This window comes from Argiope bruennichi, chromosome 1 (assembly GCF_947563725.1).
Source record: "Argiope bruennichi chromosome 1, qqArgBrue1.1, whole genome shotgun sequence".
In the NCBI taxonomy this organism is placed as follows: domain Eukaryota; kingdom Metazoa; phylum Arthropoda; class Arachnida; order Araneae; family Araneidae; genus Argiope; species Argiope bruennichi.
The window spans coordinates 126,188,771-126,205,357 of NC_079151.1; the positions used below are offsets into that span (position 1 = coordinate 126,188,771).

A 16,587-nucleotide genomic window follows, 5' to 3' on the forward strand; every position below is an offset into this window, starting at 1 on the left:
CTTCTTCGATGGAATTGGGTTTTGAACCTCAAGCCCGAGACCCTACCATCAGGCCATCGCGGTCGAGCGGGAATTTGTAAGATCATGTAAGAAAGAAGTAATCTTCCCAATGCTCATGAAAGGGTTAAAGCAGGAATCATTTTTTGATATTTCACTGAAATAAAAGTTATATCTTGTTGAATTAAAGAGATTTTACTAAGGACCCTTTGTTTTCTAACGTAACGAAGAAGCAAGTTACTATTGATTGATGCAACTTATGAGATGGAGAAATGCATTTAATTACTTCGATATCTGAATAATAAAATAAGTGGAAGTAATTATTTATAATAAAAAAACCTTAAATCATAAAAAATTTTTAAATCTACTTTAGTGTACCTTTCATATTGCCATCGATACCAAGTCTCCAATTAATAACCAAGATGTCTATTAAACAAACAATGTGGTGAATCAGAGATGATAGATTTCCATAATGACAATAAAAATTAAGGAGAATATTAAAGTATATTTCAACAGAAATATAACACATTAGTACTCATTTTTGGCATTATCACACATAACGCAAGTGTCACACTTACGTTATGTGTGATAATGCCATACCTTTTTCCTTCATCTTTTACTTTTTCTTGTTAAAGTACTTCCAGTAATATAGTTATTTTATATAATGGAAGCAAGGAACTGTTCGAAAAAATATCTTGAAAACATAATATAACTGCGAATATTTATTATCATAAAGAGAATCTTTTTTTACAACGCACAGAATTCTATTAACTTAGGTAATAAGCTGCGTTTTTTATTTGCCATCGGTTTTCAAGTAGACACTTTTTATCGTAAAATAGCACTAAAATTGCATTTGTCTACGCTTGCTCATTAATAAAACACAATTAATATATTTTCAGGGTCTATCGAATGCATAAACAAAAATAGTTTCAAATGCGATGATAATTCATGCATTCCCGAAGAAGAAGTTTGTGATGGTGTGAAAGATTGCAAAAATGGTGCCGATGAAATTGGATGTGGTAAGAAATACATTTTTGCTTCGCTATTTTTCACTATTATGGTATGTATGGAATTAAATTACATAAAGCACGTATTAAATGAAACCGAAAGTAATTTTAGTGACGGTGATAATTATATAGAAGTTTTTCCGATGAAAGTTCGCATTCGACTGATTCTGTTATGCATGTTCAAATATGATTAATTTTTCTAGTGATAATGTGTTTTGAAAAATTTCTAAAATATATTAATATATCAAAACAAATATCTACAGAATTTACAGGTTGATTTTTTATTCCAGTATTTAACCTCTATGCTTAAAAAGTCATTGAAAACCGTGCTAAGAATGTCCACAAGTTTTCTGCGTAGAAATGATGCCGATAAAAAAAAGGATAAATTTACCCATTGTAATTTTTTTCATATAATTGTTGAATTTTCCATTTCTACACACTTTTATAAATTGGAAAATTAAATATGATATAAAAAGTTAAAAGTAATGTTTTTCAAGAATATTATTTGTTGCAGCATGCAATTTGTGAAGAAAATGTATTGTTACGAATCTGTGATGCGGCTTCCCAACATAGTTGGTTCCATACGAGGTCCCAGAGCTTGGCGACCATTTGGAGAGTTTGGCGCCAAAATAGATTATACCCGAAACATTGAGAATTTTCCCGATCCGTCCATTAGGAACCGAGTTACGCCTCGAACGTTCCCGATTGGTTGAGAGGCTTCTAGCCCCGCCTCCTGAGACCTATAAAAAGAGCAGCCTACAGCTGCTGGGTCGTCGTGAACCAGCCTAGTAGTTGTAGTCGGGAGCGACAGAGAAAAGAGTAGTCGGGATCGACGATAAAGAACTGGCCTTCCAGAGATAAGCGGAGCAGTGACGGAGTGAATCTAGTGCTGAACTAAGCTGTGCGCTACTGTCTGCAGTTGAGTCTGTTGTATGCTGCACGTCTCGGCTGAAGATAATTGTCTTCTCTATGCTGTATATAGTTTTCGTCTTTGTGCTGTCCTGTGTGTCTTCGTGTAAATAAACGTCGTTGTTTTCTTTTCTACTGATGCCTGCTGATTGAGCGTTCTCCACACCATATAACTTCCACTATCCAAACGAACCCAGAAATTTCGTAACAGTATTTTTCGAAAGTGAGTCTAAAACGGTGTTCGTCAAAATCTGAAGTTCAGATTTTTTGGCGATGACAGTATTTTGTCTACACTTCGTGTACAAGAAAGTAAAAATGTTTAAAATGAAATAGTATTTATACAATTAACATTGATGAGTTAAGCATATATTTCAGCTGTTAAATTCAGGTTAAACCTTATTTAATTACTCATGAAGAACCCAACGATGCATTCAATGTGTCCATATTTATACAGTGCTAATGATTTAACGATATTCTAAATTGTCTTGTTACTGCAAGAACATTCTTCATGTAATTGCAGTTTTTCTTTATGGAAACCAAGCCGCTTCAACATTTGATTCTAAAAAACAGTGTTTTTGATATAATTTTTTTAAATATGAAATTTAGAACAATAATTCAAGTTGACGGAGTCAAGCTAGTGCTGAACTAAGCTGTGCGCTACTGTCTGCAGTAGAGTCTTGTTGTGTGCTGCTGTGTGCGCGTCTCGCGGCTGAAGATAATTGTCTTCTCTATGCTGTATATAGCTGTCGTCTTTGTGTTGTCCTATGTGTCTTCGTGTAAATAAACGTCGTTGTTTTCTTTTCTACTGCCGCCTGCTGATTGAGCGTTCTCCACACCATATAACTCCCACTATCCAAACGAACCCGGAAATTTCGTAACCGTATGTTCAAACGCAGTTATGTTTTTCAAAGATAAATATTTTGAAAAATGTCTGAAACATATTTATATATCAAGAAACATATCTTCAGAATATATTGGCTGATTTTCATACTAATACTTTCATTGGAACATTTGAATTGAGTGTGAAGAAAATGCGGTCTCGTAGACCGCACTTCTCCGGTTAAGTCCTAAATTTTTCCTTCCTCAGTTAAGGGTTAAACATAGTTTTCCTTATTTTAGACCAATTATTTATTTCTTAAACTGCTCTTTGTTGAAAATTTTCTTTTGAATAAATACCAGATATCCATTGAAGTCGTTCACCTCTTAACTCGAGAACGCTGAAAACTATAGACATAACATAAAACTATAGACATAAGCAATTTCATTATACTAAATTATTTATACGCTCTATGATGAGATCACTTATTCACCATTTAACAAGGAAATAATGCTTCTATTTCGAAAATGACATGATAAATGAAAGAAAAAAATTCAATTAGGACATTGTAAACTTTCGTCGATTTATCAAGAAATCTTGGAAATCTTTTATACTAAAATTCTTATTGTTTTAAGCAGAGCCGTTAATAAATTTTTCAGAAAATTTCAAAGATTCTAGGCCTGTCACACATTATTGTTGTGGTTTTGAAGGTGACCTTTACGTAAAATGGTTTCAAGCGCAACATAATTTCTACAGGAAACAAATCAATGATCAAGCACAATGGACCAGAATTTCTCATCATTCACACTGAAAGCGGATTATGGTCTTTTAGTTGATATTATGCAACATAAACGATTAGCAGCTTCTCTGTTGAAATTAAGTAATTGTCTGAAGAACGTTTGAGAGTAAAATTTTGTTTTTTTAAGTCATTCAAATATCAATGCTTATTTAATAAATTTATGATTTATTCATATTTCTGAAATAATCTAGAAGGAATTCTATTATCCCCTCTTGTATTAAGTTGTAGATCCTCAACTTAAATGTTAATAATGCCGTAATGTCAAAAAAAAAAAATAATTATTTTTTAAGGGACAGTGGGCACTAGAATCAAAAATGGATAGAAACATGAAATTTTATTTTTATCATTTCCTCGCCAAAATATATATTTATATTCCCCAAAAATAGTGTCAGAAGATATATTGTTCAATAAAATGAATATTTCAGAGGTCTTGAGGAAAAACGCATTTTTTAACTACTTTCCTTAAAATAATATTGTAATTAGATTTAAATATCTTTAAAATGTTCCAGGTGTCATCATTTCTGTAGAAATGAAATAGAATTGATAGTAAATATTTCAGATAAACATTAAAAGAAAATAGGGTATGCATTTTATATTTCGAGTTTTTTAAATAGTTAAAAATTAATTTTAGTTCCGAAAAACATAAAATTCTTATGAAAATTCAATAAGTGAGCATATAAAATATTTCTAAAAAATTAACATTTAATTGGAATTACAAAATCACACAAATTTTTATTCCAAATAAATTTATACTGGATAATAAGTAATAAATAATAGAAAAAATTAAAAATTGTATCACCTGAAATATTTTGAAATTTTAAAAAACATTATATATATTTTCATTTTTAAAAACAATATTTCGTTTTAAAAAGTTTTTAAAAAAAGAAATTTGTCGTATTTATATTTAAATGCATATGCATAATTAGGGCCTAATAGAGCCCACCTTCCCCTTAAAATTCATTCCATATTAATGGAAGATTACTCTATTTTTGTTCGTAGCTATACATTTTAAATGTCTTGTAAATAGAAAAAACTAAAGTTATCTTCTTAATTTTTTTTAAAGAGACTGGAGTGCTATCTATCGAAGGAGTTTTCGAGGCAAGAGAGAAGGCCGTTTCCTGGTTGAAACAAAAAAGAACGGCTGCCTGGGGTTGGAAAGAGAACACCTCCCGAGCTGTTGTAGCTCTGTATTTGGCATCGGCTGCTAGCTTCAATAGTACTCTCCTTGAGGAAGAATTGATTGTAAAACAAAATGAAGTCAAGACTACAGTTTCTCTATTAAGGTGAAAAGAATCCCGCCGATTTTTATTTCTCTCTTTTTTTCTTCTTGTTGAACAGAAATTGTATAACTCTTTGACTAAGAACTACATAAGCTATTAAATTTTATGTTATATTATTTACTTTATTTTTCATTATGTTACATTATTTATTTTTATTTTTCACAAAGAGCGATAGAATTCGGATGAAAGAACTTTAGGAACAGGAAAAATGATTTTAAGATTTCATCATGCATTTTATTTTTGAATAAATATCAATCAATTAAAACAATTAACTGTCTAATTAAATCTTTGGCATGATAGTGTATGATGCGTATGATAGTGTATGTGCTTTATGCTTTAAGTATTTTATACATGAGGATTATTTTATTATTATCACTGGTTGCTTTCTGCTTTTTTGTGAATTTAATGTAAAAGAACGTTAGAAAAAGATAAAGTATTTTCATCTCTTCGTATATGAATGTTTATAAAAAATTTAAAATCAATAGAAACATCTTTAAGTTTTCAAGTTTAATACTATACACATGCAATAAAATACAAAAATTTTCTCTCAATATCAAAGCTCAATTAAAAAAAAAACAATTCTAACTTTCTTTACCACAACACGAATTAATTTTAGGTTAAGAGTAGTTATTCTACAGGCATTACTAATAATGCTGAGATGTTTAATAGTTCATATCTATTGAGAACTTCTTTCAAATTCGCTAAACTGCTGCTTTCTCTTTTATGGTTAATATTAAACCAGAAGAAATTATTTTTTACTCAGCAAATGCTCTAAACTGAGTAAAAAATAACTCATAATCAATTATGAGTGGTTTATAATTGATTATTTGCGTTTGTGTAATTGTAAAGATCTTATAAGTAGATAGGATATCTCCACCAATGCATATTTGCAGAATTACTAAATTCGTTACTATTTAAAGGATATATATTTGAGAGAATTACCAGGATGAACGATTAATTGCGTTTGTATAATTGCAAAGATATTATAAGTAAATAGTATATCTCCACCAATGCATATTTGCAGAATTACTAATGTTCGTTACTATTTAAAGGTTATATATTTGAGAGAATTAACAGAATGAATGATTATTTGCGTTTGTATAATTGCAAAGACCTTATAAGTATAGGATATCTCCACCAATGCATATTTGCAGAATTACTGATGTTCGTTACTATTTAAAGGATACATATTTGAGAGAATTAACAGAATGAATGATTATTTGTATTTGTGTAATTGTAAAGATCTTATAAGTAGATAGGATATCTCCACCAATGCATATTTGCAGAATTACTGATGTTCGTTACTATTTAAAGGATATATATTTGAGAGAATTAACAGAATGAATGATTATTTTCGTTTGTGTAATTGTAAAGATCTTATAAGTAGATAGGATATCTCCACCAATGCATATTTGCCGAATTACTAATTCTCATTGCTATTTAATAGATATATATCTGAGAGAATTTACAGAATGAATAATACTGTTTAAATATCTAAATATCTATTACTATGCTATAAATGTTTGTTCGAACAGACCATCCCTGACAAACAGCGAGTTAAGCATGTTCATCAATGCCCTCCTGGTCACATGCCACAACCCCCGACAATTCTATGGTAACGACTTGGTGAAACGACTCAAAGAGCAAGTGGAGAAACCAGACAACTTCACGCACCCTTTGGCTTATTTAACACTCTGCAATGCCAATGAACCCTGGCCTCTTAAAGCCAGATCAGATCTCAATAGCATTCTGAATACTGATTCGGAGTATCCTTTTGTGAAAGGTATTTTTTTTTATTTTTGATTAATTCTCACTATTTCCATTATTAAATAGAGCCATATTTTGTCAACCAAAATTCAAAATAGACATCAAGATAATATGAAATGTCATTAAAATCTGGCGACTAAAATAAGAAAATGGAAGTTATGGTGGTTTAAGTTTTATATGTGCGACTAAAAAGGTATGTATTATTTGAGCGGTTCTATTTCATGCTGCAGTCTCAGATGTCTTCTGCTTCTAATCTACTTTTGGTGAGGTAGTTATTGTAAAGAATAATCCTTAAATAGGACCTTCTCCGTCTTTTCTCGATACTACTCGATTTGATACTATTTCTGTGATTTTCATTTACGATACACATTTCTGTGTCAAATGGTCCCTAGTGCTGTTTTACTTACTTAATAGTAGCGCAATAAATAACAAATGCTGCAAACTGAAAAGTATTTGTACAGAAAAACAAGGTGGTGTAAAAGATATGACTTTTAATATAAAGATATATAAAAGGTGCCTCAATATTAAGGCAATATTTGAATTTGCCACTATTCGTGCAGTGAAGTGTTGGCAACCCTATTGAATAAACAATTTGACAGTTGAGAGTTTAGGGTTTGTAAAAATGGTGAATTACAGGATTGAACAATGTTTCAAAAATAATGAAAGTCTGGCCATCTCAATTCGAAAATTTGAGAATTGTCCCCTTAGATCGAGTGATTTAACACTATTGTATTGCTTTTTATGGGGTTATTTGAAGTCAAAAGTCTATGCCAACAATCCCACAAGCAGGAATGCATTGAAAGAGGAAATTCAATGCTGCATTAATGAAATGAACCTAATTTATGCAAAATTGTCATTGAAAATTTCGATAAAAGAGTGCGTATGTACCAGCAAAGCCATGGAGATCATTTTCCCTATGTATCATTCCATACATAATCGTATCTTGTGTACTTTACGATTAAATAAAGATGTAACATTTTAATGAAAAAAAATTGTATTTCTTATTTATTTCAAATCTTGCGTTAACACGTTGTTCTATCCTGTAACGCTCCATTTTCACTAACCCTAAACTATCAGCTGTCAAATGGTTTTTTTAATAGGCTTGCCAACACTTTACTGCATGAATGGCATTAATCTTGCGTTAATTTTGGACACCCTTTATTTATAATTGGTATACAACCTTGATTAAAATTTTTAAATGTTTCTAATATCAGTCAAACCATATTGTATATATTATTGTAACAATGCCAGACAATATAAACCATATATGGAAACGAATGTTTATACATTATGGCAACATGAAAATGTTACAAATAACATGTTTATGATTTCAAAAATGCAATCAATATGCTTCGTATATAAGCATAATGTCGATTCTGCAGCAGTATTAGCTGTACTCAAACTGATGTAAGCCTTTATAAGGTCTAAAAATAATGAAATATAAAATGAATAATACTATTCACACACTTTTAATATAAATATATCTGTGTCACATTTGATTCAAAAGACATAAGCGCGGCTTTTTTTCCTGTGACAATAGTTATAAAGATAGATTTAAACAGGCGAAAGTTACAAGTTACGCATTTAAAAATATTTTACAGTACTATTAAAAACTAGCAAACAAACAATTTTCACTTAGTTTAACTATTTTAAAGCAACACTAGGGCTATTTTGGGACAGTCGTTGCAATTCTGAACCGCGGTCGGATGAAGAGGGCGACACATGAGGTTGCACCCCCTCTCCAAAATTCCACACCACAACTGCCGGAGGACGCTTAGCCCTGACGGATGTGGCGTGCGTCCGGCACGCTCACGCGACGGTTCTTCTGTGGAATCGGGTCCCGAACCTGAAACCCCCCGCTTCCGATGCCCAGACACTACCACCAAGTCATTGTGACTTACAAAGAAATTCAAATAACCCTGTAAACTGTCATTTAACAGTTTAGAAGATACTTTTCGTAAACATCGTGTTTGGATCCTGAAACCATTGGTTCTGCAAAGATCCGAAAGAATCCGCAGGGTTTAACACAGAAATCTGAAATCTTAAAATTGGAATAAGAATTCCTCCTCTAATGGAGGACTTATACTAGGGACATGAAATTCATTGTCCCCTTTTTTCATTACTTCACTGATCTAATTAATACCTAGACGAAAAAGAAATATTATTTTAAAGATGATACTTGAATAGAATTAAGTGTAAATTTGAATGACGTATTTTTTTTCTAGCTATGAAGAATCAATTAATGCTTAAATTAAAAAAGAATTTTCAGCAACATTTTAATGTTTTAAAAATATATTCTTATGAATTTTAATGCAAACATTTGTTCCTAAAGTCCTTATGGAATCGAGATAAAAATATCATAATTTTAATAGTAGATATCACAAATTGACTATTTCGATCCGCCGGAAGGCACACGGAAAAACTTGAATGATCGTAACGCCTCAATATCAACACTGGTGGGAACTGTGGTTGAAACCTAAGGACCATCGCCGGCCACGATGGTACAACCCTTCTCTAAGGAAGTACATCCTGTCACCTATGAAAGGAGCCAGACTCCCACCTTTTCGTGTACCCACAAAGGTAGCGAGAACCAAAAACCATGCGGGAAGACTCTTATCCTCAATTATGAGGTGCCCTCCCCGCTCCGTGAGACTTAATAGTAGACATAAAAACTTCATACTTCCTCATACTTCACATAGCATTAATTTTGAAATGAAACAAGTGCACCTGTTTCACTTCAAAATTATAAAAAGATCATTCACACTGTGGATCCTATCAAAACATGAAAATATTTTCAAAACAGATGATTTTCCTAGCGTTTTTAAATTAAGAAACAAAATTAAATTTGAAATTTTTTAATTAATGCAATAAATATCTGCATTTTCTCTTGAAATCGATTTTTCATGAAAATGGTTTGGAAATAAGGGGATCCAGATATTTATTTAGGTTTTCTTTTTGTCATCTAATCAAGCTTGAAATGAGGAGTTATTAAAAATTAATTTAAAAAATTATTCTCGTATAATTTTAAATCATAGCACGTATGAAATACGTCGTATGAATATTATCTCCGTGTACATGCGATCTATTTGCATTTACTTCATCATATGTTCTCGAGAAGTTATATGATATAACTCAATAAAAATGCTTATTTAATAGTTAGTTCTTTGTTCCTTTGAATAAAATGAGACAAACTTTGATAGTAATTTGATATTTCCAGGGCAATCTAGAAGTGTATACAAAACGAACTCCTAACACAGCATTGACTGTGTTTTCTATATTTGATATTCCATTAAAGTTTCCACAGAGCAGTTGGAGTACATAATTACCCATACATAAGCAGTTTCTCTACTGCATCTACCTTTCAATTGATTCAAAATCGTTCATTTAAAATTAGAAGATATCTATATCAATATCTCTGCACACAATCGTTACGGATACAGTCAAATATTTTGGAAGTATGAATTTACGACTACAACTGCATTTAAACTGAATCCCAGAGGGAAAATTTTATATATAATACTGAACTGATTCATTACTGATACTCTGCTGATTCATAGTAATAGGAACGTGCAATATTCCTATTAATATGAATCATCAAATTTTAAAATAATATAACAAATAAATTTTTTCATTAATTCTTTTAGAAAATCATTGTATTTCAAGATATGCAATCGGATCTGGATTCTAATTGCTCGACTAAGTTCATATTACCGTGGAGAATAAATTCAATAGATGCATGTTTATAAGTCCAATAAGACAACTCCTTATTTCGCCAGAAGACGTGAAACACAAGCAAAAATATCCAGCAGGAAAACAATAACTCACACGTAAACAGTGAATTGCTAATTCAATGGCAATGCAACACAGCAGTTTTCAGATGGTAGCTAGCGAGACCTTGCTTCGTAATCATATTCCGAACAGAATTCAATCTATTGACTGGCTAGAACTCTCTCTCCCATTTTTATAATCTCCAAAATGATTTATCGAATTTATGACTGGCTAGAACTCTCTCTCCCATTTTTATAATCTCCAAAATGATTTATCGAATTTCACGACCGAGTACTAATGATTACGGATCTTGGGTCTTGAAAGGGATATCTTTAAATTCTTTTATCTTCTAGAACCTACAATTTCATTGCCGAAATCGCCAAATTCGTTGCTAATAACTCAATGGTTTTTGAGTTCATCGCCAAGTCTGAAATCATTGATTTAACTTCCATATAGATTCTAATAATATATTTATAATGTTGCTTTCCTTACTATGGAAACAATACAGTAGAGACGCAATTTAAATATTTGTAATTTTATGAAATCTGGGCTTTAAATATATACTCTAATAAAATCAATTGCAGATCTTCAAGCAATGGCTATTATGGCTTTATCATGCGAGGCGAACCGTAGCAGAAACATCGATCATATTCTCAAAAATACTACTTTATCCTTCTACAAGGAGACGATTCAACAGTTTTTAAAGCTCCAAGCTACGGATGGGAGTTTCGGAAATGTCTATACCACAGCTTTAATAACGCAAGTAAGTTATTTTTCGAAAATATTTGAAACGGAGTGATTTTTAAACAACAGACATTCATTCTGAATTGCAGTATTCTTACTTGCTGTGCTTACTAATTTTATACTTAACATTTTTTCAATACATTTATGCTATAAAAAGGGAGAATAATAAAATAGTCCTGCTAAATATTTTTTTGAGTGCAAAGATTAAAAGATCCTAAATTTAAAACACTAATTATATTTCTGAAAGATTGCAAAAAAGAGAAATATATTAGTTTTTTTACTTAATATTAAACATCTGTTTCTTGCTGTTATTTTTTATTATTTGAATTAATTTTATTCTAAAGTTTGTTTATTTGCTTTAAAAGATTTTTTTGGAATATTAGTCATTTCAGATTTGGGGGTGAAGGATTCCAATTAAGAAACACAATTCTACCAATAACATCCATGCTAGTGGCTCTAGTGCGCATTAAATTTGTGGGAACCAGTTTTCTCCATCTGGAGTAGCTTGGAGAGGTGGTGCCAATTTAGATATCGTACTCGTCATCTGAACTGGTTTAAAAATAAAGAAACTAAAGTTTTTACTCAGGCACAATTCTTATCTTCTGACGTCACTAAAAATTACGAGGTCCATCAAAAAATAGTTAAAGTATTAGTTTAGTTAAACCGGAATAATATTGTAACTAAACTAAATCTTAATTGATTATAAAATTCCAATTATATGTGAGTGTTTTTTTAAATGATTAAATTTATCACTATAGCCTTTTTGAAAAATAAATAATTGTTATTTAAATTTATAAAGGAAATTGTCGATAAAAACTTGATGTCAGTTTGATTTGTGAAAATTATACGCCATGCTTTTCCTGATAGAATTTTCAAAGGAACCTGTTGAAATTAAAATTGATAATTTGATGCTGACAAAATGTTTTTTAAGAACAATATGATAGAAGTATAAATTTAAAAATCTAAAATACATTTGCATAAATATTTAAAAATAAAAATAAATTATTTAATGCGTAAGTATTATTCATCAGATTTCGCATCTGTTGTAGGCCCTTCTTTCCAGTGGTCAAGAGCAAAGTGGTGACTGGAAACTGAATTCAACAATTAAGTACTTGATGAAACAGGTTAACTCTTCTTCCGCAAATTTCTTGGCGATATACTTGACTCTTCCTATTTTGAATGGAAAAAGTCTCATGGATATCTCAAATGTAAATTGCTCTGCTAATCCCCGGAAACTTGAGAATGGTGAGTTTTTCAAATTCTTATATCATAAAATACCTTTTTTATATAATTATTTAAAAAGGCAAATTTTTTAATTATAATTTTAAATAGATTTTAAGATCGATAGAATATGGAATTAATTATAAATACATCTTGTTATAGTTGTTTCTGTACTTTTTGTTGAAGATACAAAATATTTACAGTCCAGTAAAAAATAAATAAATCCATAACAGGTATTTTATGAGTTTAAGTTCTGTTTTGGCTATCCTAAACATATCTCTGATTTCTATCTCAATGCATTACGGAATGGGGGTGGGGTTGTGGCAGTTTTAAAATCAGATTTGCATGTTTAAATAAAAAAAATCTTTTTGATCTCAAGAGGAAAAATAAAAACTGATAAGTTGTAGTCATTAGAAACCTCTTTATAATGAGCTACTAAAAATAATGATAGATTAATTAATTTAGGGATAGATTTTGGCAATACTAATTGGGAAAAACATTTATATAAAAAATTGAAAGAAATTTTCGAAAAACCACATCATTTTGGATAATAGGGAGTAACTAGTAAAGATGTTTCAGAAGAATATCTGCTTTAAATTTTCAAAAATACGATTTTATCGAAAAAAATAAAGAAATCAATGTCATCGAAAATAGTTTAAGGAGTTTTCAATCATTCAAAATTCATAAACCGAAAAAATATTATTAAAATAGTTCAATTCTTTTAATTCAAATGATACCATAATGGATGGTTTAAAAGAAAACAGTATGAAAATCAAGTTTGTAATTTACACATTCTTCTTAATTATTAAGCCTGAATTCTTTTCCCGATGTCATTTCGCTTGCGAAAATTACTGTTTAATGAAAACGAAAAAGTAAGACTTTCCTTCTTTTTAAAACTTAACTTTCATCTCTTTTTGTTTAAAATTGATCATTATAATATCATTTAAATTCGTAGAGTAACAATTTTAGAATAGTATGTTTGTTTATCAGCTGATTCTGGCCGATTTTATAAGTGATTAAGGGCATTTTGAGATTTCAACGAAGTCACATATTTCAGAAATTAATACAGACAAATAACATTTTACTATTTTTTTTCTATGAAATGTGTACCGAATTAAAAATTTTGCTGGATTAAAAAAATAAAACGAAAAGAATTTTTCCAAATTTAAATTTTGAATCTACTTTCAATCGAATTAAACTAACAAAAGATTCAAAATTTATTATAGATTTTTTTTTATTATTTATCATCAATTAGTGTAAATGTTTCTCTGAGATTACAAAAAAAAGTTAACCCTTAACTGTGGAGGTGAAATTTTAGGACTTAACTGAGGAGGTGCGGTTTACGAGACCGCATTTCATTCACACTCAAATTAAATTTTCCAATAAATGTATTAGTATGAAAAAGTGCCAATATATTTTGCACATATTTTTCTTGATATATAGATATGTTTTAGAAATTTTTCAAAATATATTATCATTGAAAAAAGTAAATGCGTTGAAACATACATTTTCTTCTCAAATTACATGTTACAATAAATATTATTCTTGACAAAGCATATTACTTTTTACTTTTAAAATCATATTTATTTTTACAGTATATGAAGGTATATAGAAGACAATATAATGTAAAATTCAACAATTATATGAAAAATAAAAAAAATGACAATGGGTAAAATTGGCCCTTTTTTTATCAGCTTGTGTGACTTTCATAGCACGGTTTTCTAGGGCATTTTAAACATACAGGTTAAGAACTAGTATAAAAATCAACCTATAAATTCTGTATATATATCTCTTGGTATATTAATATATTTTATAAATTTTTCAAGATACATTATCACTAGAAAAATTAATTATGTTTGAACATACATATCAAAATCAGCTGCATGCGAAATTTAATCGAAAACTCTTCTGTACAATTATGCTTATCACTGAAATCACTTTCTGCTTCATTTAAAAGTGTCTGGAGCATTGCTTCATAAAATGATCAGTAAATTGGATGATATTTCGGGGTCCAAGTTTTAGCACCATCTGCTAAGCCTTGTTTATCACTGGGACACTAACAGGGAGATGCGGTCTTAGAGACCGCGCTCGAAGAGATAGCTGAATTATTTTAAAAAGCATCTGCTGAATTCGGTTGAAAAGTGCACGTGTATTGAAGGTCACAAAACAGGAAGCTACTGGGTCAATCCATTCAATTGAGCTAAAAATAGAATAGGGATGACAGAAAATCCATCACTAGGGGTCTCACAGACCGCCCGTCCCCAGTTAAGGGTTAATTTGTACACGAGAAAAACTTTGTCTAAACTTTCACTCACCTCCATTCCATCTTCATTGCATGACATTTCCGGGTGCAGACTTCGAGAGGACTTAATTGAAAATATGGTTCAAATCTTTTATACCTTCTTCCCTTTGACTGAATGTCCTTTTTGGTGACACGGCGAACCATTTCCAGAGCATTTCTACTTTTATTTGGATGATTTTTTTACTCGAACTTAATTAATGAATATGGTTTTAATTACAGACTCTGTCTCTGAAATTAGTGATTATTTGGGACCGAAGATACGAGTGCAATACTCTCTGTATGTAGGGGACGAAAAGGACGTCATTCATACCATTTCTCTCCTAGTACCAGAAAGTTACAGAGCTTCCGAAGTTATGGAGTTGGCTGCAATGGAAGATCCGAAATACAAGTGATTGTTGTTCTTATTCTTTTCTTGTTATTGTTAAAAAAATTCTCACTTGTTTAAGACGATTACTCTTGTTCCATAAAATCTTTAATAGATCAAAAACTTTTATTTTATTTAATAAATTATTTGTCTTGGAGGATTGCCCCGAAATGTTGAGATTCGATTTGAGTAAAATAGCATTTAGTTTTTTTATTATTAAAACATCCAATATTTTATTATTAAAACGTCATTAAACATTCATCTTTTAATTATCAGTAATTTAAGCCTCACAGAAGAAAAATAAAAGAATATTGTGGAAATAATATAAATCATGAAGTATTGCTGTGGGAATTTCGGTTACTATCTAAACGAAACACGGAGCATTAACGAAATTCATTAATAATAATATTTCATAAAAACGTTTTATAATATTAAATAAAATCAAGAGATTTAAAATTTAAATCTTATTTCTCAACCTTTTACTGAAAAATTTATTTGAAATGACTTTTAGCAACTATTCTTTTCATTATTATGTTTGTACAAAAGCTAATAGAAATGCAACAGTCTTTATTTAGCTTTATTTCATACAATGTAAATCTTGTTATTAAAAGATCAGGAATGATTTCTTTGGTAATTAAATCAGTTGCCATAGATGAGTTAAAATAATAATTTTTATATCGCGCAACAAAATTTATATATTTTTCATTTTCTTCTTATTCTTAAATCTAGAATTCTAAGAAGTGCCCATAAGTAATAAGTTTTGAATGAAAAATTCATTGGTTTCAGCACATGACTCTTTATTTTTTTTTCAAAACCGGACGACTGTAATCTGATTTGTACAGCAAAAATATCTTATTATGCATCAACGGTGGCAACAATCTTAATTAGTGCCATCCATATTTGGATGACACTGATTAAGGTTGATAATGACAGCACAAATTTCTCATTCGGTATAAAATTTGATGCTAGTAGAATAAACTTATGCTATATTATATCTCCTTATTTCATCCCTCTCTTCACTATGTGACTGACCTGTGATTCACATCTAATTATCTTCTCTTCTGCAATTAACAGATAATAATAAAATAATTAATTTTCGTAATTATTGATTCAAATCATAGGCATGATTCATGATAACGAACGTGTCAAACAGATGAAATCCTATCGGCTCTTCAAAGTGCATATGTTCTATAATCTCAATATTTTCTGTACTCTTTTCAAATTCTGCAATCCGATAATTATTTATGACAGACAGATAGTACTACCAGTTTTATTAACCATCAATTTCTGAAATTTTCAACAAGATATGAACGCATAATTGTCTGTTTAACGGGTGATAAAGCTCTTCATTGGTGATGTCGTGTCCGCGTAAAGGGGTTGCAGTAGCTTTTGAGGGTAAAGACCCCTGAGCACCTGAGGGCAAAAGTCTGGCTTCTAGTTCATATGAAGATGAAACTCACACAATCGCTTACACAACCCCTTTTTACTTGGGGGCACATTCACACACCTCACAGATAGAGCACAGATGAAGAACAACCATGCCTGAACCTGGATTCGAACCCGGGACGCCCAGATGACGGGGAAGATGCGCTACCCCTATGCAAGGACGCGG

General features: G+C 30.7%; 1 protein-coding gene across 1 annotated transcript in view; it reads left to right on the forward strand.

The window, feature by feature from the left end:
• Positions 1 to 16,587, forward strand: part of LOC129962915 (uncharacterized protein CG3556-like) — a 39,322-nt gene that overhangs the window by 19,214 nt on the left and 3,521 nt on the right. Inside the window, exons 4-9 of the mRNA XM_056076919.1 lie at positions 897 to 1,016; positions 4,593 to 4,812; positions 6,345 to 6,592; positions 10,929 to 11,107; positions 12,138 to 12,333; positions 14,831 to 14,999. Of these exons, the coding sequence (XP_055932894.1) occupies positions 897 to 1,016; positions 4,593 to 4,812; positions 6,345 to 6,592; positions 10,929 to 11,107; positions 12,138 to 12,333; positions 14,831 to 14,999 (1,132 nt within the window). The remainder of the gene's footprint in view (positions 1 to 896; positions 1,017 to 4,592; positions 4,813 to 6,344; positions 6,593 to 10,928; positions 11,108 to 12,137; positions 12,334 to 14,830; positions 15,000 to 16,587) is intronic.